General features: G+C 47.4%; 1 protein-coding gene across 1 annotated transcript; it reads left to right on the top strand.

The window, feature by feature from the left end:
• Positions 1–211: 211 nt before the first annotated feature.
• On the top strand, positions 212–25,226 carry CPNE9 (copine family member 9). Its single transcript, XM_063122226.1, has 14 exons — positions 212–275; positions 1,954–2,057; positions 4,308–4,412; positions 4,992–5,033; positions 9,424–9,499; positions 13,576–13,629; positions 14,204–14,265; positions 14,619–14,665; positions 15,329–15,510; positions 18,868–18,995; positions 20,459–20,561; positions 22,688–22,745; positions 23,384–23,457; positions 24,667–25,226. Exons 2-14 carry the CDS (start codon positions 1,966–1,968, stop codon positions 24,817–24,819), a joined length of 1,176 nt encoding a protein of 391 aa, XP_062978296.1. The 5' UTR covers positions 212–275; positions 1,954–1,965; the 3' UTR covers positions 24,820–25,226.
• The last annotated feature ends 2,281 nt before the right edge of the window (positions 25,227–27,507 follow it).

Here is a 27,507-nt window from a genome sequence, read left to right as displayed (position 1 = left end):
AACCTAGACATATACAAGATGCTAAATTGTGAGGTAACGCCACAGTGCCGTAACCCTGCCTTGTTCCTGGCATGTTACAGGGGATCCAAATGACGACACCTTCTCCTTTCTAACCCTCCTGTGTTTTCCCACTGCTTCCATCTTTTTTCTTCCCATGTAAAATCCGAAAAGGGATAAAAAAATTTTTAAAAAAAGACAAAATAGCTGCACAATGAATTCTCATTTGCTAAGAGCCCTCCGTCTGGAAGCACCTCAATACATAACTGTGTAATAATGTAAATAAACCAAATCAAATAGGGTATGCATTTGAGTTTTTCAATGCCCGCTGCTGAGTACATATAGGTCTGTGAGCTTATTACATTGACTGAATGGATTCTTGGGTGAGTACAGCGGGGGAATGGATTTTCCCCTACATAATCATATTATGTATTAAGACCATTCCAGCAGCCTCTGTCATTCATTACATTGAGAAGGATTCCCACACACACACACGCCCTTCACTTTTTAATGCTTTCTTCCTTACACAACATATTTAAGAGAATTCTTGCCACAGTGATCAGAGTTTGGATAGTGAGGCAGCAAATAGTGAAGTGACAGTTAAAAGAGGGCCTAAAGCAGTCGAGGCAAGTGGTTCCAATGTCAGTGGGGCGGTGACCCACTCCAGGTTTTGGTCAGAAACCATCAGAAGTCTAAAGGAGCTATCCAAGGTGCAGCTTGGATAGCACCTTTAGCATTATGACTGGTTCTGACTGAAACCTGGAGTGGATTTATTGCTCCACTGACATTGGAGCCACCAGCCTCCACTGGCCTAAACATTCTGCTTAGTGCCACAGTGTGCAATAAATGCTTCATGGGTGTGACTCTCCTGTCAGTCCCAACCCCGGGTTCTCTATCTGGTGGTGACTTAGCAGTTATGGGGCCTGAGGCCAGAAAATGGGATTAAGGGGAATATCAACCCAAAGGGAAACTGGAATCTAGCCTCCTCATGATTGAACTGCCCCCACACTGACTGTGCTGACCACACTAACAACCTCGCACACCATTCCCCCCCTCCTGTTTTCTCCTTCCCTTCCTGAATGCTGGCTGCTACATCTGCCTGGTAAACTACCTTATCTGGCACATCCTTGAACAGCTCCCATTTCGGGCCATGAACCCTTTTTCAGTCCTGCTTTCTCCCTCCATTACCACGGGCTCCTTCTACCGCAATCCATTCATTCTGCCAACACAGTGCTCTGATGCAAAGCCCATATTAGTGCTCCTTACACACACACACACACACACACACACACACACACAGACACACACTGCTGTCTCCCACACTGTTCTCACTAGCTCCTTCCTCTGCTATACCTCTTATTTTTCACTAATGAAAGGATCCAGCTTCGCGCGGATTGAAATAGACCGTAGTTTGATACTGCACGTACCTACTTTGCCTGAGTGTAGGCATACCTGCTGAGACCCCTAGGCAGGGCCTCAGCCATGGTACACCTCATAGGCCCCTTTGGAAGGGGCTGTCCACTCCATTGCTTTGCGAATGGGGCCTGCCCCACAGTAGAGGACAAGAAGAAGCCATATCGCTCTGCCTCTCGGCCTGCTCACCTCCCCTGGCTTCAGACGGTATCAACTGCAAAGCTATGTACTGGTTAGGAAAGTCTGCCTCTACTAGTTGAAGATGTCACTGTGGGCCTCAACCACATGGGCACATTGAAATTAATTAAAATTAATTAATGCCTTTTTTTAAAAAAAATACTGAGGTGCACACTCTTAATCTTCATGCCAAGTTTCAGGTTTCTAGGTTTCATGGTCTTGGCATAGTCAGCTTAACTGATAGACAGACAGGCAAACACACATCCTTTTTTACTATTATCATTTTGGTATTATTATCATTATTTTGTTATTATTGATGGTGTCATCACAACTTTCCCTCGGTCTGATGTAGCCTTTCCCTTCCAGGACATCATCACCATGCAGCTGTGTGCCAACAAGCTCGACAAGAAGGATTTCTTCGGCAAATCTGACCCCTTCCTTGTTTTCTACCGCAGCAACGAGGATGGCACGTACGCAAGAGATACCCCCTTTTGAGGCCCTGGCATCCGGCTTACCAGACACATAGAATCATAGAATAGCAGAGTTGGAAGGGCCTACAAGGCCATCGAGTCCAACCCCCTGCTCAATGCAGGAATCCACCCTAAAGCATCCCTGTCAGATGGTTGTCCTGCTGCCTCTTGAATGCTGTGTGCTCACCCTCTTGAGTGTGTCCCTGGGTCCCTGGCATCCACAGACACCCACACATTTTCTTAGAAGCTGCTTCCCTAAGAACCAGTGGGCTTGTCTATCTGCCCACCTCTTCCATCCTCCATCTGTCTTTTTACCATCTTAAAGAACACTGGAGGGATGTGCTGAAATTCATTAGGCCACAATTTCTCTCACACCAATGTTTTGACACAAAGGCGGCTGCACATCCATTCTGAGGTGGGAGAATGTGGCCATCTTGTTAAACCCACCTTCCCCAACCTGGTGCCTTCCTCATCTGTTGGACTGCAACTCCTAGAATCCCCCAGCCAGCTATGCTGAGGATTTTGGGAGTTGTAGTCCAACACATCTGAAAGGCACCCACTTGGGGAAGGCTGTGTTAAACAAAATATTGCTATTTTTACATTTACTCACATATGGGAACATGGTCACTGCTGCTCTGTCTTGTGAAGACAGCATAGCCACCATTTTGTGTTGTGCATAGGGATTTAGAAGAGCAGCTAGGCCCAAAGCAAACTATCCTGGGTTCCTTCATCAGAAGCTGAGGTATGTGTTTGCCCTTTACCCACTCCAATCCAGGCTCACGTGCCACAACATGCCTTGTACTTTGGGAACAAAGTACAAGGCTCAGATTTGATTGAAGAATGTGGGGAGTGCATCAGATTCAGTCTCCTGACACTACCAGTTTCCTCAGCCCCAGAAACCACCCCTTCACTCCCTTTCTCTCACACACACTCATTGCAAATGTCAGACTGTATACCCAAGGCCTTGTCCAACCTGGTGACCTTCAGACATTTTGGACTACAGCTCCAAGAATTCCTGACCATTGGCCATGCTGATTCGGGCTAGTGGGAGCTGAAGTCCAAAATATCTGGAGGGCACTCATTTGGAGAAAGCTGCCTTAAACCATTTAAACCATCTCTTTGTATTTGCATTCAGGATGGGTCAAGCACTGCCATGGGGGCTGGGGGATTTACTTTCAATGCATACTTATGGGTGGAGTAAGAATTTTTATTTGCATTACTATTGTCATATATGGTTTCTGTAAGTAATTGTTACCTCAGGTTAATTTATTTTGTTATTTCATTACCATTGCCATATACAGGTTCTGTAGGTGATATTTTGACCTCAGGTCAATTTATCTAGAGCAGGTGTGGGAAGCCTATGTCCCTCCAGTTGTTTTGGCCTACAACTCCCATCAACCCCAGCTGGCATAGCCAATGGTGAGGGGAGTTGTAGGTCAAAAGATCTGGAGGGCCACAAGTTGCCCACCCCAGGCGTACATGGCAAAGACTGCTTGTGGCCACTTCCTTACTTCAGCCCCTGGCTGTTCCTTTTGTTGGTTCTGGGAGAGGCCATCAAGGCCATAGATGCCCAGAAGTGTCCCAGGAGCATATTCCATACTTTGTTCTTAACCACAAAGATTTTGTCCTCCACCTTTCCCCAACAAATGGCCAAATATTCACCAGCACTGGCCAAAGGTATGTTGCTGCCTCAAGCAGAGAAGCAAATGGTGTGCCCCGAACCCAGTCTCAAGTTCAGCCAAATTATTTAGGCATCTGAGGCAAAGAATCCCACAAGTGCTTTTTCTCCTCTCTGGCAGTAAAAATATAATAATAACTAACAGTGCTGCCCTTTCATGACACCCCAAATCAGCTGCCTGAGGCAGCCGCCTCAAGCTGCCTACTGGTAGAGCCGGCCCTGGTCACCAGTTACAACATAGGATTCCTGAGCTTTTCATGCATGTGTAGAAAGGGAAAACTGAGAAGCTGTGACTAAACTGGGTGTGTTGAAATTCTCCTTTCTCCTTTGACATAGCTAATAAAGCCACAGCGGCCTTGTATCATTGTGCCCATTTCAGGGATAGCCAGCCATTGCTGTTTCCCTCTAGATATTGTACACCCTGCCCAGGTCATACCCCTAAACCTCCATATCCTCCACCCTGGTTATGCTGACCTGCCCATTTTTGTGTTTTGATTCACACCACAGCCAGCATCCCCTCCTGTTCTGTCTCAGTTCTTGCACCCTTTGCCATGAGCCCTCTCTGGTTCCAGGTTCACCATCTGCCACAAGACAGAGGTAGTGAAGAACAATCTGAATCCAGTATGGCAGCCATTCTCCATTCCTGTGCGCGCCCTGTGCAATGGAGACTACGACAGGTCAGAGTTTATATTTGCTTGAACACACAGAGCTTGTGCATAGGGTATCTGGGCCAGCTGTAAGCTTGGGCATTTCTGAGGGCACAAGACCGGCAAAGAGCTCATCATTCCAACAGTGCTGCCATTATCATGTCGCATGCAGAGCACAAAGGAAGATCCGAGGCTGTGGGAGAGAAATCTCACACCCAAGCTCCACTGCTTTTAAGCCCAGGGCGCCCATTGACAGTAATTTGCCTTCAAAATCACAGAGGTAGCATTGGATGGAGCTGAGAATGAGGTCTAGATATCTCCAGGAGCAACTACCACTAAAGGGAGCCCATGGCCCTCCTTTTTTCTGGTGGAGGAAGGAAGGTGACATCCCTCTTGCATACCTCTAACCCAACTATCCCTTGGGCACTAGTATAGGGCCTTTATGGGGTTGTGGAGCAGCATCGCATAAAAGGGGCTTGATGGCGGGGTGGGGGATAAAGTCTGTGACATCTCTAGCGTTTCCTTCTCTTTCACCCGGGGATCAAGCAGCCCCAGTCCTTCTCATGAAAGTCACCTTCTCTTACCCTTTCTTTGTTACTTGTGTTCCAGGACAGTGAAAATCGATGTCTATGACTGGGACAGGGATGGCAGGTGAGGTGGAGGGTCTGCTTTGTCTAGATTTTATTTATTGACATTATAGATTGACATTTCTCTTGTTCTTTGTGTGAGGCAATCTACATGTTGCCCAGAACGAGGTGGGGTGTGTGTGTGTGTTTGATCAGTGCTGGCTCCAGCGTTTGGAGGCCCCATGGGCAGGGCCTCCTCAACGGGCCTCCTCCCTCAAGGAGTCCATCTTCTCCCCACCGTTGTCACCAGCTGCCGTTGCTCCTGTGCCTCCTCTTTCTCATCATTGCCACCACTTGCTTGCTTGACAGACAGATAACCAGTGCCCAGGTAGATAGTGGCACCTACTGGTTCTCCTCCTCACCACGGCCATTATCTGGGCCAGGGCAAGAGGCAGGTGAACAAGCACGTTGCCATGGTGAATAGGAGGAGCAACTCCAAAGGAGTTTTGTCAGTGGGGCCCCGCTGGGGTGTGGGCCCTCAGCAGGTGCCCAACCATGCCTACCCTTTATCTGCCCCTGTGTGTGATAATTTTGAGTGCTCCTCAATGGGCCCATTCAGAAGACACCTTAAACCATGGCTTTAACCATGCTGGTTAAGCCAGAAAGCCAGGACATGTTCAGAAGACACCTTAAACCACAGCTTTAACCATGGTGAATAAGGCGTTTTGCTTTATTCACCATAGTTAAAACCGTGGTTTAAGGTGTCTTCTGAACACAGCCCAGTTTTCTGGCTTAACCACTGTTCTTAAAGCCATGGTTTAAGGTGTCTTCTGAATGGGACCTATGTTAAAAGCTCCCTGAAAGTAGTACATTAGCACATCTGAGAGAGAGTAATGCTAAAATTTCTCCCTGGTGTGCTTATTTTATTTTTATTTTTTTATGTGGGAAAGCATTAAAAATATGACACTTTCCCCCCTCTCTGCAGTCTGAGGTGATACAGTCTAGAATTCTACTATCCATTCCATGTAATGTGCATATCAGCTCTCGGGCTCTGATATAAAGATAAAGAGGAAGGTTCTGGAAACGGTATTGAGACATCTAGAAGAAATCTTTCTGCGTTAGTCCACTAAACTTTTAGTTAATTAGGGCACATGCTGGGAGTTCTAGGAGTTTGTGCTGTTAAGCAACTTAATAAAGCTCACAGACCTAATCTACTATACATCAGGATCATGAGCTTCTTCAGATGAGCATTTTATAGCACACTTGTAACTGGCCACTCACAGGTCATTTTGATGACACAGTGATCCTCTTGCACATCTTCCACTCTTTCTGCTCTATTTTACGTCACATAAGTCCCCAAAAACCTGACTTCTCCAAGCTACAGCGATATTTTTCAGTATTTCCTGCTGTGTGCAGGAGAAGCACTATAAAACACCCACTAGAGGGCGTTGTCCCACTAAACTGAACATCGTTGCGGCTTTCTTACCCTTGTGATTCTGCTCATCCTTATTGCAGAAATAAATCAGGAAGTGGAGCAATGGTAAGAAAATGTGATTTCCCGCCCATCTGAAAATCCTCCATATCTATTATGGAGAAAGCACATTCCAGCCTTGACCAGGTGACCAATGGCCACTGAGGGGTGGGTGGGATTTGCACCTCCTGCTTCCCAGGAAGTACATCACGGCAAGGAGGAAAACCAGAGACGGAGCAAATGACTTGACCCATTGACCAGAGACGGAGCAGCTGCAGGGAGCTTGCTTTGCCCCTCCCTGCCAGAAAGAACTCACAGCTCCTTCTGACAGTTGTCCTGGGACTGCAGAGCTGAAGGCTTGCACACGCTGCTCCCATCCATCAGCCAGGGGACTAAGGATTGCTAGGCTATGTGAGTTTGGTGTGCGTGTGCATTATTATCACCTAGTCTTCCCCAACCTGGTGCCCTCCAGATGTTTTGGACTTTCAGTTCCCATCAGTCCAAGTTAGCATGGTCAGGAATTCTGGGGGTTGTGGTCCAATACATCTGGAGCCTGGGGGAGGCTGTTATAATCTATTAAGAGAGAAAAAGCAAAGAAGCAAAAGCAGGAAAGCATCCAGTATAGACTCCAAAATGGAGAGAAACGTCTCAGGATGCTGGTACAAAGTTTTTAGTTGTGAAAATCCAACATGTTTTGGCCTATTTTTATGTTAAAGCCTTCTTCAAGGGGTTATTTATAAAAACATCTGAAGAAATTCCTATAACAAATGCCTCCTACTACAATTCACTGGCGACGTGACTGCTGTTATAATCTATTGTAAGCTGCCTTGAGGGTCATTTGATCAAAAGTCAGGATATAAAACTTCTGAATAAATATACCGTATTTCTTCAATTCTAAGATGCCATCGATTGTAAGACGCACACTAATTTCAGTACCACCAACAGAAAAAAAGCTTTGATTCTAAGAAATAATAAATGACCCGCGAATATAAGATGCACCCCATTTTTAGAGCTGTTTATATGGGGGGGGGGGGAAAGTGCATCTTAGAATCGAAGAAATACAGTAAATAGAATGTTCTTGGGCAATCCTATGTGTGCTTATTGGAAGTAAGTCCCACTGAGTTCAGTGGGGCTTGCTCATAAGTAAGTGTGCATAGGAATGCAGGTTAAGGCTTTTAGGAAGAAATTTAAAAAACAGAAACAAAAAGACTTAATTTTCAGAGATATTTAGCTGATGCTCTCTGACGAACGGAGACTAGCAGGGAGGATAGGACCGGGACCGGCTGAGAACAGAACTGGACGGGTGAGTTGGGTCGCATACTACGTTATTTACAAATGGGCACATAGCCTAAAACGTGTGAGAGTTGGGAAGGGAAGTACAGTACGAACAGTGTAAATGAACAGAGCTCTTCAAAGAAGCACCAGTGTGCGCCTTAGGACCAGAAAGACAGAGTTACCCTGAAGCAATGCAGGAATCTACTGCTGTGATCACGGTTCCCTGAGGACACCCGTTGCTTCTGTTTGCATAAATGTTTTTGTTCTCCCTCCCCTTCCTCACCTTCAAAGCCCTTTCAAAACATTGTATATTAAAGCACTTTATGCGCTGAACCTGGTTCAGTTCTTTATGAGCCCGGTGCATGCAAACACATCCATGGCTTCTTTCTGACCTGGGTAGGATCAATGCACACAGCATAATAAGGTGGTAAAAGGAACTTCAGGCTGCAGGTGAGAGATGGCATTTTTAATGCTTCCCCAAGTAAAAAAACCAATACCTTCGAGTTGTGGGGTGAGGGTGGAATGACAGCAGATCGAGAGAGATTTTAGCTCAGCTTCTTATTGTGATGATTTTCACAATAAGTTCTGTTTGAGTTCTGTTGTGTGTGTTTTTAATTTATTTGTAAACATAGAGCTTTCAAAAAACTGTACTGTAGCATCTTGTTCTGTTGCATGTGTAGATCTAGCCTATAGAACAAGGGTGTTGAATCTCTTTCAGCCTGGAGACCAAATTCCATTCGGAAAAGCTTGGGGGCTAGGGTGACCCTAAGGAAAAGAGGACAGGGCTCCTGTATCTTTAACAGTTGCATAGAAAAGGAAATTCCAGCAGATGTCATTTGAATGCATGCAGCACCTAGTGAAATTCCCTCTTCATCACAACAGTTAAAGCTGCAGGAGTTATACTAGAGTGACCAGATACAAAAGAGGGCAGCGCTCTGGTCAAGAGGGCATTTCAGAAGGTGTCATTTGTATGCATGCAGCACCTGGTGAAATTCCCTCTTCATCACAACAGTTAAAGCTGCAGAAGCCCTGCCTTCTTTAGCTGGAGTGATCAGATACAAAAGAAGGCAGGGCTCCTGCAGTTTTAACTGTTGTGATGAAGGGGGAATTTCACCAGGTGCTGCATATATACAGCTGACACCTGCTGAAATTCCTTTTTCTATGCAACTGTTAAAAGATACAGGAGCCCTGTCCTCCTTTCCATATGGTCACCCTATTGGGGGGGCACATTCAGGGTGGGTGGGTCCCTGGCCAAAACGGTGGTGGGGCCGAAATACAAAAAACACCAGCATTAGCTTAAACCTCTTCCTGCCAGCAACTAAGCCTCAGGAGAGGTATTTCAAGCCTTTAGAATTGGGGGAGGGGGGTTGCATAAAACCTGGTAAACCACCAAATGATTGGTGGCTGAGGGGTAGTGGTGGGGCCACCTGAGGAGTTCCTGGGGGACCAGATTGGGCCCCAGGCATGAAGTTCTACACTCCTGCTATAGAGCAAAGACAGTCTGATGAACGGAAGTGGGTGGAATAGTTAAGGTTTGTGGGTTATTCCGGTGGGTGGGTGAGAACTAAATGCATGGACCTCTGGATTCCTGCTGAAAGCCCAGGCTGCATCCTTAAGCTGCCTGAGTCAGTGGAGACTGGTGGTTCTGGTGTCAGTCTGAACTCTAAAGGAGCTCTCCAAGGCACCAGCACTGATCAGCTACCCTGCTTCTTCCTCTTTGGCCTTACAGCCATGATTTCATCGGGGAGTTTGCCACAAGCTACAGGGAACTCTCTCGTGCCCAGAGCCAGTTCACAGTCTATGAGGTAAGCTTTTTCTTCACAGAAATATTAAATATATTCAGCAAAACTAGTTCCCTATCTGGTTCATACTGCATTTTTGTGCAGTATAAATTGTGTTGTTGTTTTTTACCAGTGGGGAATCCATTGGAATTCCCTCACTGACTACCAGGAGGGCTTCTTACTCTTCAGAAGTCTTTGTCCTTTTCTAGGCACATCAGTTACACTTACTAGCTTTTGGATCAGACCCTTTCGCTGTCTCTTTAACAGCAGTTTGCTCTCCAGCAATTAACCGTAGACAATGTACAATTCTGTGCCACCATAAGCTTCACCTGTTGGTTTCTGCTGGTCAAACTTCTGTCAAAGGCACAGGAGGGACCATAGCTTAATGGTAAACCACTTGTTTTGCATGGGTAGAGTCCTCGGTTCAGTCCAAAGACAGCTGCACCAATATTTATAGTTCCCAACATGTTTTGAGATTCTTTTCTTTATAAAGGGCTATTGATATCTTCAGAACTTCCAAATAATGCTTAGAACACCTGGCTTCTAACTCACGGATGGAAGACTCCTCGCTAGAAGCCAAAGCATTATTTAGAAGTTTTGAAAAATAAACAATTTGATAAAGAGAAGAATCTTGATAAAGAGAAGAGTCTTGAAACACATTGGGAACGATAAAATGCAGCTGTCTTTTGGTTTGTTGTTGCCTTTTACAGCTTTTTTAAAAAATCCTCCTTGGGTTGTCGCCCCCACCCCAGATTCAATCCACCTAGCAGAGGGGATTGAGCTGTTGTTGGATACTGGATTCCCATCAGCCCCAGTCAACATGAGTACCTTATAGAATCATAGAATAGTAATGTTGGAAAGGGCCTATAAGGCCATCAAGTCCAACCCCCTGCTCAATGCAGGAATCCACCCTAAAGCATACCTGACAGATGGTTGTCCAGCTTGATGACAGGTTCCCACCCCTGCTCTAGCATCTCCAGATTAAAAGGTCAGGAAGCAGATGATCAGAAAGAACATGAGAACATATCAAGAGCTACACTGGATCAGACCAAGAGTCCATCTAGTCCAGAATTCTGCTCACGCAGCGGCCAATTAACTGTCAATGGGAAACCTACAAGCAGGACAGGTTTACAACAGCACTCTCTCCCCCATGTTCCCCAGCAACTGGTGTACATAGGCTTACTGCCTCTACTGCAGCTGGCACAGAGACATCAGGACTAGTAGCCATTGGTGGCCTTCTCCTCCAGGAACTTCTTCAATCTCCTTTTAAAGCCCTCCAAGGGGTGGCTGTCACTTCACCTTTTGGTAGCGAACTCCAGCTACACAAAGAAGTATTTCCTTCTATGCGGCCTGAATTTCTGACCTGAACCTTCCTCTAGTCTGTTCCTCTTGCCAGCTTCCTGTCTCCGTATCCACTTTTTCCACACTATGCATGAAGAAACTCGTGTGAAACCCCTGCTGCCTGAGTAGACAGTACTGGACCAGGTGGACAAACAGTCTGACCTGGAATAAGGCTCATTCCTAGGAGCAGGCTGGCCTGGGTTCCCCCACCCCCACTGGCCAATTGGCAACCAAGTCATTACTCCCCAATCTCTCCTTATTAGTTGCCAGCATCTCAAGAGACCTGCCATTCCTTCCCCCGCTGCTATTTTGTATTTAGGGCAAAGTCAACTAGCGTGGCCGAGGCTGCTTCAATAAGCTATGATTACCACTTTGGGTTGATGTTGCACAGTTTGTGCCTGGGGTTTAATAAAACCCAGCATCACTGATCTGTGGGAGGAAGTAAACAATAATTTGAATCCGCTCACGGTAGTGAACTTCGAGGACGGCCTTTGCCTTTGCGGTAAACTGGACTCTCTGCCCAACAAGCCGCCCACGCAGATGCTTCCTAGGTTTCCTTCATGGTGCAGTTTGGAGAAGCAGAGAATTCAGTCCTGAAGTAGGAATCGGGTCCCCCGGGCCCTGCTTTAAGGCAAGGGACAGAAGTGGAGACAGCAACGTCAGCTCCAAGACGCTGAGGAGGAACTGGAGGGCGAGTCCCGGCAGAATTGGTTCTTGACTGGAGAGCCACAAGAGAGTAACACTGGAGGCAGAATCAGCCAGTGTCTGAGCTGAGAAATCTGGTGGAAGTGGAATGAGAACGCTGCAGGCCAAAGGAAAGGGCCACCACACATACGGAAGCCTTCGGTAGTGGGGTGGAGCCAGGGCTTGCCGGGTGGAAGTGCCGGGACTTTTGGATCAGCAGGAACGATGACATCATCTGCAGCCCTACTCAGGCTTCCCTGTTCTCTCTAAGCTTAGCTGCAGCCCTCACAGTAGCTAGGGTGGCCGGGTGGCCTCATTTACAGGGCGCAGTCCTCTATTTGAAGAGCCGCCAGAGCACCGTCCCTTATTTGAAGGCTTCTTCTATTGGAAGGGCCGTAGGAAGGGAGAGCAGCAGGGGCCTGGAAGTTGCCCATCCACAGTTAAGCCCCCTGGACCGCAGACTGAACAGGCAGGCACATAGGTCACCTGGTCACAATCTTCCCCACCATGGTGAGATGTACTATATTTCTATACACAGTCATATAACCAACCAATGCGTTGTGTTGGTTATATGATGCAGATGCAGCTTCACAGCCACTGTGGGGCTTTCCCACGAAGCTGTGCTTTGAAAAAGGTGGGGATTTACTCTGACTTTTTCAGTGGGAGTGAGGTCCGCCATTGACCTCGCTCTGGGACCGATCTGGGGGACAGTCCTGGTGGAAGGTGACCAGCAATCAGTCGCCTTCCACCAGGAAGTGGGTGGGGCGGTGGCTGTAGTACCTGGACAATTGCCGGAAACTCCATACTCCTTCGTGGCATTGGGGTTACCTGACACCACCCTCGGTAAGGAAAACCCCGGGGCCAACTTGGTGCCATGAAGACATCCCCTTGGAAACATCTTTGCTTTCCCTTAGAATTGAAACTGCAGGAAAACTTTGAATCACACAACAGCTGCTCCTATGCTAGCCCTCAGGCCACCCATTGGTATTCTCTGGCCTAAAGGAAAACATGGATAGATGGCCCTGTTCTCGGATGAGGGGTTGGATTAGCTGGTTGATGTTCTTCCTTGCAACTCTGTGACACAAAATTGAGGGGGATAGCTAATACCCTGGAAGACAGAAACAAGCTTCAAAGTGATTTTGATAGGCTGCAGCACTGGGCTGAAAACAACAGAATGAAATTTAAGAGAGGTAAATGCCAAGTTCTGCACCTAGGGAAAAGAAACCAAATGCACAGCTACAAGATGGGGGATACTTGGCTCAGCAATACTACAAACGAGAAGGATCTTGGAATTGTAGATCACAAGCTGAATACGAGCCAACAGTGTGATGTGGCTGCAAAAAAAGCAAATGCTATTTGGGGCTGCATTAATAGAAGCATAGCTTCCAGATCACGCAAGGTACTGTTTCCCCTCTATTCAGCACTGGTTAGGCCTCATCTTGAGTATTGCGTTCAGTTCTAGGCACCACATTTCAAGATGGATGCTGGAGCGTATTCAGAGGAGGGCAACAAGGATGATCAGGATTCTGGAAACAAAGTCCTATGAAGAGAGACTGAAAGAACTGGGCATGTTTAGCCTGGAGAAGAGAAGATTGAGGGGAGACATGATAGCACTCTTCAAAGGGCCAGGATCTCTTCTCAGTCATCCCAGAGTGCAGGACATGGAATAACGGGCTCATGTTGCAGGAAGCCAGATTCCAGCTGGACATCAGGAAAAACTTCCTGTCTGTTAGAGCAGTATGACAATGGAACCACTTACCTAGGGAGGTTGTGGGCTCTCCCACACTAGAGGCCTTCAAGAGGCAGCTGGACAAGCATCTGTCAGGGATGCTTTAGGGTGGATTCCTGCATTGAGCAGGGGGTTGGACTCAATGGCCTTATAGGCCCCTTCCAACTCTACTATTCTATGATTCTATGAATCTGTGTAGCAGCTGGGATGAGAATATGGGGGCCACTGACATGAAGCAATGTCTGCCATGGATACAATTTTTGTGATAGTTGTTGGGGAACAAGATGATGATTGGGGACTGGGGGATAGAGAAGACTCACCTGTTGTTCTTCTCCTCCAACACCAGGTTTCTAATCCTAGGAAGAAATGCAAGAAAAAGAAATACATCAACTCGGGGACTGTAAGTTCGGAGAACATTATTTTCATATCTTCCTTGTGAGGAGGCTTAAATAGTGGGGCTGGGGAGTCTTTTCGTCACAGCCCAGTCTAGCCTTCTCGGCCCAACCTATACATTTCTGCTCTACCAGAGGAACTACTTGGGTTGGATCCAGAATTGTCCTTCTGTGAGAGGAAGGGACCCTCTGCAAGGCTCCACTTGCAGAAAGTCCCTCTGCCTGACTTTTGGGGATCCCCCTCCATACCACAGCTCACCCCCTTCCACTAGATTTCCTGACTTTGTGTAGCATTTTCAGGGAGGTGGAAGGGCTGCCATGCGAAGGAGGGGGCCGGGAAGTCCACTGTCACCCAGCTGAAATCTGGATCCAACTCTCTGCTTCCATAGCAGAGAAGATTATATTAATCATACACATGGCGAGAGCGAGAGCGAGAGAGCTCTTCTGAGTCCCTGCTTCAATTCCATTAGGCTGCTCCACAACAGACCCTTGAAGTTCCCTCCTCCTCTATGTGGCTGTGGCATCTCTCCACCTTCTCTCACATGGGTTCTTTTCCCCCTTGTCCGTCTCTGTTCCTGGCAGGTAACTCTTCTGTCGTTTGCAGTGCAATCGGAATTCACCTTTGTGGATTACATTCGAGGCGGGTACGTCCACTGAAAAACCTGAATGCCTCCCATGTCCCTGGCTCCGGAAGTCCAGGGGCCTAGAGTCAGATTGCAGTCCCCATGGCTCCTGGGGCATTGCTCCAGGAGGAGGCCATAAGGAGGGCCACTGGGACAAGAAGGCAGAACGAAATGGGAGTGTGAGGCGCTGAGGAATTACACACCTGAGAACTGGCGAAAGTCTTGGAGGTGGGACTGCTACGCTTTGGGGTACTGACAGGAGACTGAATGGTGATGGTAGGGCTAAATAAGGAGGGGATACAATTGAGGACACTTTAGGGGACTCACAAGGAAGGCAGCCTCTGTTTCTCTCTCTTCTCCACCCCACCCCTTAGGACACAGCTGAATTTCACAGTCGCCATTGATTTCACAGCCTCCAACGGTGAGTGTAGCACACCCGTGAGTCACTATGGGAACGGAGTGCCAGCTTAGCTACTGGTAACCAGGCAGCCAAGGACCCCATGGCTACAGATGGAGATCTTTTAACCACCTACCTCTCTGCGGTTGTCTAGCTTGGGCCCGGCTTCTGCCCCTCCTGCGAATCCGAGCCATGGAGGAACCTTTCGCCAAAGAACTCATGTGGTTCCATATTGGGATTTGTTTGGGGAAGGGAGATGCCCCTGTTCTGCTGGATGTGAGGAACCGAGGAGGAGGGGAACTGACCTGTTGGGAAAAGAACTGGAGGCGGAGGCCCACTGGGCACGGGCGGGAGAGGGAGAAGTGGGAAGGGGCCACAAAGGCATCGTGTGGAGCATGGGTGGCGAGCGTGTGGCTCTCCAGGTGTCGTTGGATTGCATCTCCCATCAACTCTAGCCAGCATAGCCAATGGGGAGTGCTGATAGGAGCTGCAGTCCAACAGCATCTGGCAAGCCACACATTGGAGAAGAGGGGCAGCCAAATCAAGCTGAGATGGAAAATCGTTCCTGGCTTTTCAAGGGATTCCCTGATGTTGTATGTACTGGCTGTGGGAAGCCACAGGGCCGGGTTGCTGGGGGAGGAGGGGAAACTGCAGGACCGGAGAGGCTGACAAGATGCCTTTTCACAGGGACTCCCTCACAGCCCACCTCCCTCCATTACATGAGCCCGTATCAGCTCAGCTCCTACGCCATGGCGCTGAAGGCGGTTGGCGAAATCATCCAGGATTACGACAGCGACAAGCTTTTCCCTGCCTATGGCTTCGGAGCCAAGGTCCCGCCAGACGGCAAGGTCTCCCACCAGTTCCCTTTGGTAGGTAGGACGGAGCTCCCTGTGGGACTGTGGGAGGGACGGTCATGAGAGAACGGACGCCTGGTACATGTGTGGTCCCAGGTTCAATCCCTGGCAGCTGCTTCGGAGCGGAAGTGGCAGGACTGGGAAAGGTCTTAGGGGGGAAGATGCTACCACCCAAGATGGCCGGTACTGAGCTAGGAGGATTGTAGCTCTGACTTGTTTTGAGGCAGCTTCATAAGTCCTCATGGAATTGGGTTCTGTGGAACTCTCTGGATCATCATCATCATCATCAGTGGCCAGAATGGCAGCACTCAGGCACAAGAGGGAGCTGTCAGCAAGCTCTGGGAAAACCCAAGGTTTGGAGAAGTACAAAAAATTATTGTGGGGTGAGGAACCCAAGAGGAGGATGCTCAAAATGCCCCCCCCCCCAGGACTCCGCATGCTCATTGGCCAAAGAATGCTGTGTTTCTGTTTGGGGGGGGGGACAAAACGAGGGATGGAGGACGGAATGGAGTATCTTAGAAAAGCCTGGACCTTGAGCAGGAACATTTCACACGGCAACATCTTCTCAGAGGGTCCACTTGTCCCTTATAACAGGGAGGTGCCCCAGGATCTGTTCTGAACACCAAAGTCCGGTCCCGGAAGCAAACAAGTCAAGTCAAATGTTACTTTCAGTCACCTTGGAGAATTGTTCCAATGTTATAACAAAAGCAGAACGGTATTCCAGCTGATTCCTCTTGGTAACAGATCTGGCAGAGTAAGGAAAGATTCAAGGCTGCTACAATTAACTACATTAGTTGCTAGCTACACAACACACTATGGGCACATCTACACCAAGCAGGATATTCCATTATGAAAGCGGTATATAAAAGGCAGGAGCCACACTACTGCTTTATAGCAGTATTGAAGTGCACTGACAACTGTTGGGGCCCATTGAGAAATACCATATACCACTTTCATACCGCTATATCCTGCTTGGTGTGGCTCCTGCCTTTTATATACTGCTTTCATAGTGCAATATCCTGCTTGGTGTAGATGAGTCCTAAATTTCACTGCAGAAGACTTCACAGCTCCAGCTGCTTCTAAGCTGGCTCTGAGCACCACCTGATCATTGCTTTGAGGTTGTGAGCTAGCAAACGGAATTGCACAGCGTGCATCCTGCTATCCTATAAGTCCGCATGAGTGAGCATGACATATCTGCTGTGGGTGGGGCCATTTGAAGCTCCACACACATTCGCTATAACCTTTGTGGTGGCTGCCATTTTATTACTCTGCTTATTTTTTTAATTCATCTTTTAATTAGTGCCGTGATATTTTTCAGCATACTATTTTAAATGAAATATAGATATAGCGCTATGACACCGTCATACAGCCTTTCCTAAAGCATTGGCCTCCAGGTGTTTTGACTAAAACTCCTATCAGCCCCAACCAACATAGCCAGCGGTTAGGAAAGATGGGAGTTGTACTACATTGGAGAAGGCTGCCAATTTTATTCCGGTGCCAAGTGAAAACATGGCTTTTTAACAAAGCTTTTAATGGTTGAATTCACTTAAGTTGGCACATTGTTTTAACTGTTTTAATAGTTTTACTGCTTTTAAATTATATATTGTTTTAACTTGGTTTATGGTTTAATTTGTTTTTAGCTGTGTATATTTTCTGTTTTATACTGTATGCTTTTATCTGTATGCTGCCCTGAGATCTTATTGATATAGGGCGGGATATAAATGTTTTAAGTAAATAAATAAAATAACTATAATGCTATTTCATAATACAATAATGCTAAATTTTAAAAATGATTTTTGAAAAAACTTTTAAGTCACCACCATTTTAGCAAAATGGTTAATGGTAGTAACCAGAAAGGGTGTGTGCATCGCTTAAAACGTTATGATGGTATTGTGCTATTTTCTTTTATTAGAAAAATATGGCCAGAAAAGCTTGATAGGACTAATTAAAAGATCAATATTTTAAAACGGGGTAATAAAATGGCACCCACCTAATAGGGTTATAATGAATGTGTGCTAAATTGTGATAGGTTCACTTGCCCATGTCAAACGTCCACCCTTCAAAAATGATGGCAGAGTAGTGTTAAAGGCATCTACACCTCTGGAGATTGTGCTACTCATTTGTTCTACTTAGGGGGGGAAACCTGACTTCTTCCATTCAGTGAAACCACAGGGAAAATACAGGACAAAAATGACTAGATAATGGTCTGTGAATGCCTTGTAAAAAGTGAGTGAATGAAGCATGACAAATTCACACTAAAAGCCTACTGCGGAAGCACTTCCTGTAATAAGCCTGTCCTAGCTGGACAGCAAATAAACAACCTCATAGAGATCATTAATATTAATCAAACCAGCTTTTAAAAATCCATTCTGTATTTCCCTTGGGTTATTAGGAAGTAATTGCACATCTGATTTTTGGCATTAATCGCCATCCATAGTTATCTATCTGTCTATACCAGCCTTCCCCAATCTGGTGCCCTCCATATGTATTGGAGTAAACTTTCATCATCCCCAACCAGTGTGGCCATTGGCCAAGCTGGCTGGAATTATAGAAGCTGTAGTCCATCACATCTGGAGGGCTCCAGATTAGGGAAGGCTGGCCTACACTGAAATCTTTGGTGTGTTTTCCTCCTTTCTCACACTACTACAGTCTCTTCTCCAGGTTTTGGTAATTTCTGTATTCCTTTTCAGGACTAGCACAGATGATGGGGCGCAGGGCTTAATTTGTGCCTGTACTCACTGGGGCCTAGCCCTCCAACCTGCTTTTGATGCTAGGGTTAACCTCTGGATCATAAGAGTGACTCTGGGCATGTGTAGACTGAATGCATTTCCCTCACTATGGAGTAAACATGTCACAGCCATATGCTCACTCATCCGGGGTTAACGAGAAGGGTCTCATCTCATGAGATTTGGTTTTCATCCTGTTAAAGGCCTCTCTTTCTAGAAGATCCCCATTATGAGACACATGGGCTGTTTCTACACCTGCCTTTTTTCCAGGGATCGTCCCAGGATCATCCCTGTGCATGCAAATGGCACACAGGGGATCCCGGGAGCAGGCAGGGACGATCCCTCTATTTTCCCGGGACAACTCTTAGGTGTAGAAAAGATCATGGAGAAGTCAATCATACTGCTCACTTACCTCCTGGAAGCACTAACAAATATCTCCGAATTTCTGCAGTTGCGCTTATACAGCACAGCACGAAAACTGGATTCTCTCATAGAATCATGGGGAACTTTAATTTATTTATTCATTTAAAAAACAAACCAAGTCCTCATGCTTCTGAAGACGTTTCAAATACAGAGCTCGGAAAAGAGTCATGAATGCACAAAGAGAGTCTCTTTTGCTTGCTGAATTGCACTGCTCCCTTCACAGAACCACAACCCAGACAACCCCAGCTGCGAGGGCATCGAGGGAGTGCTGGAATCCTATTTCCAAAGCTTGCGTACGGTGCAGCTGTATGGACCCACCAACTTTGCACCTGTCATTAACCAGGTCGCCCGGTAAGTGGTGAGCAGGGAAGTCGTCTCTGGAAAACCCCTCCTGCCTTCTAGGGCAGCCTTCCTCAACCTGGGGCGCTCCAGATGTGTTGGACTACAACTCCCAGAATGCCCCAGCCAGCTGGCTGGGGCATTCTGGGAGATGCAGTCCAACACATCTGGAGCGCCCCAGGTTGAGGAAGGCTGTTCTAGGGGCTTTGCCCATGGCACCGTGACCAGGGGGATGTCTTGACTGAGTTGCTTTCTCACCCGTTCCTTCAAAACCCCGCAGCATTGCAGCTGTGGGGTAGCAGCGGCAATTCTCCGTGGCAGGAGGGAGCGCGTGCCTTCCGGGCAATGCCAGCGGCCGTTCAGCTCATCAAGCCCACCCTCTGCCTGGCCTTCCTGTGTGTCCCCCCCCACACGACTTACCATGGGCCTCAATCCGTTCCTGCAATGCCCCCAGCCCCAGTGCAAAGCGAGGTCACCACCAACAGACAGAGCAAAGAAGGTGGTGACCAGGGGGGTAAAGGAGAAAGTCGCGGTAAAGCCGGCAACTTTTTCAGTGTGCAGTTTCAGGGGAAAACCCCATGGTGGATGTGAGTTGGTGGCTGTGCCGTATAAATGATGCAGCATCACTGCTCAGCCACCATGGGGTAAACAGGGCGTATACACAGCCCCCAGAACAGCTCTGAGCCAGGGCTGCTCAACAAGCAGTCATCATATACCCAGATCTGCTCAAAGTTGTATCTCCCTTCAATGGGGCCCAGTGATCCTCACTTGCACTTCCTTAAAGGCCCCTCAGACTGCAAGATGCCAACAGGTGAGCACAGCACTAGAGAGGGTGAAGGAACGGTCTAAGCTGGACTTCCCCTATCTGGGGTCCTTCAGCTATCTTGCCCTTCAGCTCCCATCAGCCCCAGCCAGTATGGCCAATAGGCAGCATCAGTGGAGGCTGGTGGCTCCAATGTCAGTGGGGTGGTGAATCCGCTTGGGGTTTCAGTCAGAACTCTAAAGGAGCTATCCAAGATTCTGGTTCTGACTGAAACCCGGAGCGGATCCACTGCCCCACTGACATCGGAGCCACCAGCCTCCACTGGCCAGGCTGCTAGGAGCATTGGCTGGGGACCAGGTTGGGCGAGGCTGGTCTACTCTCTAACAAGGCTGCCGTTCTAGCTCTGTGGCTGAGCGACCAGTGTGTGCTATGGGGCTTGGGAGTCAGGAGGGCACAGGAAGCAGGGAGGTGGCTGACACGGACATAGCTCGGTGGTGGAGCACATGCCTTGTATGCAGAAGGTCCCAGGTTCAAACCCCAGCTTCTTCAGCTGGGCTGGGAAAGAAACCTGTCCTGTCTGAAACCTTGGCCACTGATGCCAGTCCATGACAACCACACTGGGCTAGCTGGTCCAATGCTCTGACTTGGTGTAAGGCAACATCCTGTGTTCCTATTGAAAAAAGGGGTGTTTGGGGCCTCTCTTCTTCCCTAGTTTGGCTGCCGAGGTTACCGACGGGTCCCAATATTATGTCCTTCTCATCGTCACGGATGGCGTCATCTCCGACATGCTGCAAACCAAGGAAGCGATTGTCAGCGTGAGTCTGACCTTTCTCCTAGCTGGGGTTTGGGGGACAAGGAACAGCATCAGAGTTCGGGGGGAGGGCATGGAATCGAGTCACAAGCTCCAGACCTCACCCTAAATGCCACCAGGAACAAATCTCTGATCTCTCCCTTCTCGAAGCTCATTGATCTGTAACAAAGCACTCTATACCGCCCAATAGCCGGAGCTCTACTCTGGGTTTCAGTCAGAACTGGTCAGAACTCTAAAGGAGCTCTCCAAGGTTGTGAACCCATTCTGAGGATTGGGTTAGAACTTTGAATAGCTCCTTTAGAGTTCTGGCTGAAACTCAGAGAAGGTTTTACTGCCTGACTGGAATAGCAGCCACCAGACTCCGCTGAACAAAGGACTTCTCATGATCTCTCCCAATCTCCACACACCCACACCCAAAGGCCCTGGTGATGATTCAGACAGGCCAGAGTTGTGGAATGTGTGTCCTTCCAGATGTTGTGGGACTGCATTTCCCATTACTCCTAGTAATTTCCCTACTTTATTTCCCATTACTCCAATGGACAGGGATTATGGGAGTTGCAGTCCAACAACATCTAGAAGGCCACATGCGTTAGGTGCTGGCAGGTTTGGGAACGGAGGCCGAGAGGTACCAGCTTGCCCTTCTGAGTTGAGCAGGGAGTAAACAGCATTGTAACCCCATTCTGCCAGTTAAGTCCATTGAACCATGCTGCCTCCCCACGTTGGTTTGTTTTTTAATGTGTCTTGGTCCTGGTGGACTGCTTACCCACTGTGACCTGGCCCATAGTCAGATCTTCCTTTTAGACAGCCTCAGCCTTGCAAATATTAATACTAGAATTATTTATTTATTACATTTGTATACCGCCCCATAGCCAAGGCTCTCTGGGCGGTTTACATAGGATAAAAACACTTAAAAACAATATACAAAAATTTAAAACCACAAAAACATACAATTTAAAACCACAAAAACATACAAAAACAAACCCAGCCTAATCTTCATACAGTAGTTGGAAGGATAAAATGTGATACCAAGTCCTTGGCTCAGAGCAGGAGGAAAACGTGAATGAGCGAGCGACACTCACTAAGTTAGTATGGCAGCGGCATCACACACACACACCAAAAACACCCTGAACTAAGACGTTGAGAAATCCAGACTGTGTTGTTAACCTTGCTGCTTAACATTGGGCCAAACAACATCCTCAAAGAACCACAGTATGGTTGCCTTGAAGATATACTTCCACCTAAATAATGGGGCAAGCCTCTGACCCAAATAAGGAAGCAGGGAGCAGAGGGCTGGCTGTGTAGCTTTGCAGCGCTGACCCTGCTGTTAGGCAGAGTGAGACTGATACCTCACACTGCTCATATTGGGTGTCCTGAAAGGGCAAGAAATGGTTAGCTATTTCATTATTTATGTATTTATTTATTTATTGCTTTTATATACTGCCCCATAGCTGAAGCCCTCTAAGCAGTTTACAAAAGTTAAAAACAGTAGACATTAAAACAAATATACAAAGTTTAAAAACATAAAAAGCATAAAAACGCAGTGTCCTTATAAAAACAGCTATTATTGTTGTTGTTGCATTTTTATCACCAAAGAGAGGGAGAGGTGCTTGTGGGATTTTCTGCCTCAGGTGCCCAAATAACTTTACCAGTCTTGATATTATGGATTGTATCCAATGTTAGTTCTACTAGTCCATCTATTGAAATGAATGGGACATAAGTTTAGAGAGCCAGTGAGGTATAGCGGCTAGAGTGTTGGACTGGGAGTTGGGAGATCCGGTTTTAGTTTCCACTCAGCCATGGAAGCTTATTGGGTGACTTTGGACCGGTCACAGACTCTCAGCCCCACCTACATCACAGGGTTAGTGTTGTGAGGATAAAATGGAGGATGATTATGTATGCCACTTTGGGTTCCTTGAGGGGTGGAAAAGCAGGATATAAATAATAAATAAAGTAACTCTATGCACCTTTATTTGTGAGGGGGTACCATTTGCTGTTCGGCATCAGGCAGCAAAATGGCTGCCCAGATTGCTTCCTGTGGGAAAGTCCACACTGACCAGGACAGATGTGTATGTGTAGACAGCTAGGCCGCCATGCAGGCCCCACCTCAGAGACTGATATTCTTTCCCACAGGCCTCTTCTTTGCCTATGTCCATCATCATCGTGGGAGTAGGCCCTGCTGAATTTGGGGGTAAGTGTTGCCCTTATCCAGGTGCATTATGGACCAGCAAAGAATCAAGTTCTTTGAACCAGATCAACATTGGGAAACCTACAGGGTGGCATGACAACAAGGCAGATGGCCCAGTTTTTGGCATTTCATACCTGGGAACCAAAGCACAAAGCAACCCTGTAAACAGAAGGGCCACCTTGCTGTTGGGGCTGTGAAGCTGATGCGTTGTCTTCCACCATTTGGATGCTTTGTCATCCATTGTCAGCAGGAATAGGTGCTTTAAGACGTATCCTATCCTGGGATACGGATGGGGTGGCCACTTAAGAATCACCAAAAATGAGGCCGTATAGCTGCAAATTTAGAAATTATTATGATAGTGTAAATAGAAACACAGCACATCTCTCCATAGTGTGGAAGACCAGGAGCAAGTGACCTGTGTGTCTTGCTCAATCTGCTGTTCAGGTGCTGTTGGTGGGCAGCCTTGGGGCCCAGCCCTTCCTTTTGATGGTCCTTTATCTTTAAACCGGACTTGGACAGCAGCCCTTCAAACAGAGGACTGTAAAAAGAAAAAAGTACATATGGGCTCCCTACGGTTGATGGCAGTGACCCTGGGAGAGGACAACAGATGTTTGTACTTACTGTTATTCTGTCATCCTTAGCAATGGAAGAGCTGGATGGAGACGAAGTGCGGGTCTCCTCCAGGGGGCGCTATGCTGAGAGGGACATTGTACAGGTAACTCTCCTGGGAGAATGTGGCTGGTGAGGTGTGGCCGAGGGGAGGTTCACTAGAGAGTTGTTTCCACTCTGGCTTGATTTTTTTGGAGTCCCGTTTTCCGTTTCAAGCTACAAACGGAGGTGCTGGGGCTTCCAATTCCTATCCCACCCACCCCCATTATGATATGTCATCCAGGGCTTTGCCAGAGCCATGCCCTTAGGAGGCCTTCCAGTGTTTAGCACCAGGCCCTTGGTTAGGAATAAGAGTGGGGGCACGGCCAGTCCTTTCTTCCTGCCCTGCCCTCATTGATGCCTTTGCACCTACCTTACCTTGCAAGCATCTGCCAAAATGACAGAATGGGGCTTTACATGCCTGGCTAAGAGATAGCTTTAGGTTCCACTCCATAACTCAGAGGTTTGTGGCTTAGCCTATTAACTCGTCATCCTCAATCCAGATCAGAAAGGCCCAATTTCCAATTTCCACAGTTCACATGGCCAGCCTCAAGATCAAAGTTGGGATTTCTTTCTTTTACTGTAGCTCTGCTTTGTTCGCTTTGCAGATACTGTAGGAATGAAAAGTTTCCCAACCTATAAAGCAGGGCTGGGCAACTTGTGGGCCTCCAAACGTTTTGGCCCACAATTTCCATCATCCCAAGCCAGCATAGCGAATGGTTAGAGAAGATGAGAGTTGTAAGCCAAAACATCTAGGGGACTACAAGTTGCCCACCCCTAATATAAAGAAAAGGGTTGTCCATGCATGGGCTGGGAGTTAAAACATCAGAATCTAAAAGAATCTGGACTGGTTGAGAGGACAGTTTAAGTGCAAGTGTGTCCTTCTAATCTTAATCAACCAGCATCTGACCTCTTGCAAATCTTGTATTAACCTCCAGAGGAGCCGGGATCTCGCAAAGATCTTTGGCTTGATCTTGTAGCGCAGTTCTAATTTTGCTTACTTGAATCACCAATGGCTGCACAAGAAAAAGAAGTGAAACTATCTTGAATACTTTAGATAGAGTGAACCTGAACAAGGGTGTACATCATAGGCAAGAGATAAGGTTCAAATGCAGAATGGGGATACAGCCCTAATACAGTTGGCCAAATGGTTAGAGTCTAGAAACGTGGGCGGTTTCCCTTCACTTCTCTGTCACAATTAATAGCAAAGTATATTTGGGTGGATTTGGTGAACTGGCCCAACACCCACCCTTCTGTGCCTTCCCTGCTCTTGCAGTTTGTGCCCTTCCGGGACTACGTGGATCATTCGGGGAACCACGTGTTGAGCATGGCACGCTTGGCGAAGGATGTCTTAGCCGAAATCCCTGAGCAACTCCTCTCCTACATGAAGACCCGCGACATCAAGCCCCTTTCTGCTAGTCCACAGTAGCTCCAACCTCGGTGCAGCCTGAGCCAATCAGATTATTTCTGCTCCGGCCGGGACTGGGATGATTTCTACCAACTGGGAAACATTGACGGTTCCCACTCTTTCCTTCGGAGCTGACTGGGTCATGCAGGGTGGGGGTGGGAAATCTCCCTGGGGAGGTGGGCAGGATATGAACTCCATGCCTCATATACAGGCCAAGACACCAGCACAACAGCATGAAGCCACCCAGAATCTCAAAGGGATGACCCCAGAGTCCATCACCCAGCCCTGGCAAGGGGCATGAGCCGGAAGGTATTTCAGAAGACTCGCTGGGGCACCCTAGGGCAGTATGTCCCACAGGCCAAATTTGCTTAACAAGGCACCATTTGGCTCTATTTCTGCCTGGTTATTGACAATAAACTATCCTTTGTCCCAGGATCTCTTGCGTCTGTTTTGTTTTGGTGGCCCTGGGTAGTTTTTATTTATTTTTATTTATTTATTTATTTATTATATTTTTATACCGCCCAATAGCCGAAGCTCTCTGGGCGGTTCACGGTTTTACCGTGAGTGACGTGGGGAATTGTAACTTCCAGCGATCTCAAGGTATGCTTCCCATTAGGGACCAACTTCAGAGGCAGGCCTCTGCCTATCACAGCTAAAAGTTAACGCAGTTGCAACCTTTGGATGCATTTTATTCACTGCAGACTCCCCCAGTGCAAAATGCATTGCTAATCTGAAAGGAGGAGTTACTGATGATTGACTGGTTTGAAGTATTTTTTTATGCCACTTCATGGCCAAAAAGGCTTCCAGAGCAGCTTACATATGATCAATTAAACAAGTCAGTCCCTGTCCACAGGTGTACAATCTAAAAAGGCATGGCACACAAGGAAAATGGAATGAGGAGGGAAGAAGAGAGAGAGAGAGAGAGAGAGAGAGAAATTAGCAGGGCTGATGGAACGGCTGTGCTTTCTCTCTCTCATCTCAGCCTGTTGCAATGGCTGCTGGCGGCGACAATTGAGAAACTTGGAGCCTTCATGAGAGAAGTCTGCAGCAAGGCCAGTTGGGATGTGAGGATTCTTGACAAGAAACATTACAGGAAAGAAAAGGAAAGGCTATTATATCACAGCAAAGAAAAGATCAGAGGTGTGGATGGAAGCTTATGAAGCTCCCCAGGCCATGTTAACATCTAAAGTAGGGTCTGGGAGTTGTTTTTCTGTTGTGGGCCGCATTGGGTGGGAGGGTGCTGCCACTGTGTGAACAGAATGCTAGACTAGATGGACCCTTGGGCTGATGCAGCAGGGCTCCTCTTATGTTCTTCCCTTGGGTGTTATTTATCTTCAAGGTCCACATGCCAGTGGTGGTCAGGGCCAGAGCCAGAAGTGGGCAGAGCCACCCCTTTCTCTTTCTGCCACCTCCCCGCCCTCTCTCTCTGCCACCCCTTTTCTCACTCTTTCTGCTGCCCCTTTTCTCTCTGCCCTCTCTGTCTCTCTGCCATCCCTTTTCTCACTTTCTCTACCACTCCTTCTCTCTCTTGCCTTTTCTCTCCCTCTTTCTGCCAGCCCCCTCTCTATGCTTACCCCTTTTCTTTTTAAGCCACCCCTTTCTCTCTCTCTCAGCTATCTTTCCTCACTCTTTCTGCCACCCCTTTCTCTCTCTCTCAGCTATCTTTCCTCACTCTTTCTGCCACCCCTTTCTCTCTCTCTCAGCTATCTTTCCTCACTCTTTCTGCCACCCCTTTCTCTCTCTCTCAGCTATCTTTCCTCACTCTTTCTGCCATCCCCTTTTCTCTCCCTTGTTTTGCCGCCCCCTCCTCTCTCCCTGTGCTACTCTTTTTGCTCTCACTCACTCTTTCTGCCACACTCTTTTCTCTCTTCTGATGCCCCTTTTTCTCGATCTGCCCAGGGCTTGCCTGGAGAGGAGGGACAGATCACTCTTGCCATAAGTCTGGACCGCTGCTTCGCAGAGGGCTTTTGAGATTAGGCCATGAGGCCCCAGGGTCCTCCTTGCCCCTCTGATCGACATAGTAACGATTTCCTAGCCATGCAGACACCTGCTTCCTTTTCAAGCCCCTTGAGGCAACAGCTTCTTTCAGGGCCAAAGTCCAGGCCCCCTTCTATACGACAACAGGATTGCTCCTCATTGAATATAAACCTGAATTTTCGTAGATTCTAATCTAGGCAAAGAGCATTACACTGCAGGAGCAACAACAGCAATATATTTCCTGAATTTACTTATTATTATTTATTTGTTTGTTTGTTTGTTTGTTTATATAGCACCAACAATGTATTTGGTGCTGTACAAAATATACAAATAAAACAGTGATACCCTGCCTAGAGGCTTACAATCTAAAATCACATTAAAACATATGAAGGGGGGGAAAGGGGTTCACAAAGCAGAAATAAGAGAATAATCAGTAATAAGAACAGTAGATCAAGCTAAAATACCAAAAGCTATTGAAAACAAATGAGTTTTCAAACGCGTTTTAAAATCTACAATGGAACTCGTAGTACGCAGTTGCTCTGGATGAGCATTCCAAGCAAACGGGGCAGCCAGAGAGAATGGGCGAAGCCGGGCAAGGGAGATAGAAACTCTTGGGTGGGAGAGCAACACAACATTTGAAGAACGGAGGGTACGAGGGGGATGGTAAAGTGAAATGAGAGAGGAAAGATAAGAAGATGCAAGACCATGACACGCTTTGAATGTCAGCAAAAG

Source organism: Elgaria multicarinata, chromosome 3, assembly GCF_023053635.1.
Source record: "Elgaria multicarinata webbii isolate HBS135686 ecotype San Diego chromosome 3, rElgMul1.1.pri, whole genome shotgun sequence".
In the NCBI taxonomy this organism is placed as follows: domain Eukaryota; kingdom Metazoa; phylum Chordata; class Lepidosauria; order Squamata; family Anguidae; genus Elgaria; species Elgaria multicarinata.
Note: the sequence above shows the minus strand (reverse complement) of the source record. Positions and strands in the feature narration are given on the sequence as shown.

Excerpts from the sequence above, each read along its gene's own strand:
- CPNE9 (XM_063122226.1), top strand. The coding sequence starts at position 1,966 with ATGCAGCTGTGTGCCAACAAGCTCGACAAGAAGGATTTCTTCGGCAAA. Across the intron at positions 4,413-4,991 it reads TGCAATGGAGACTACGACAG|GACAGTGAAAATCGATGTCT; the intron begins GTCAGAGTTTAT and ends CTTGTGTTCCAG. Across the intron at positions 14,666-15,328 it reads TGATTTCACAGCCTCCAACG|GGACTCCCTCACAGCCCACC; the intron begins GTGAGTGTAGCA and ends GCCTTTTCACAG.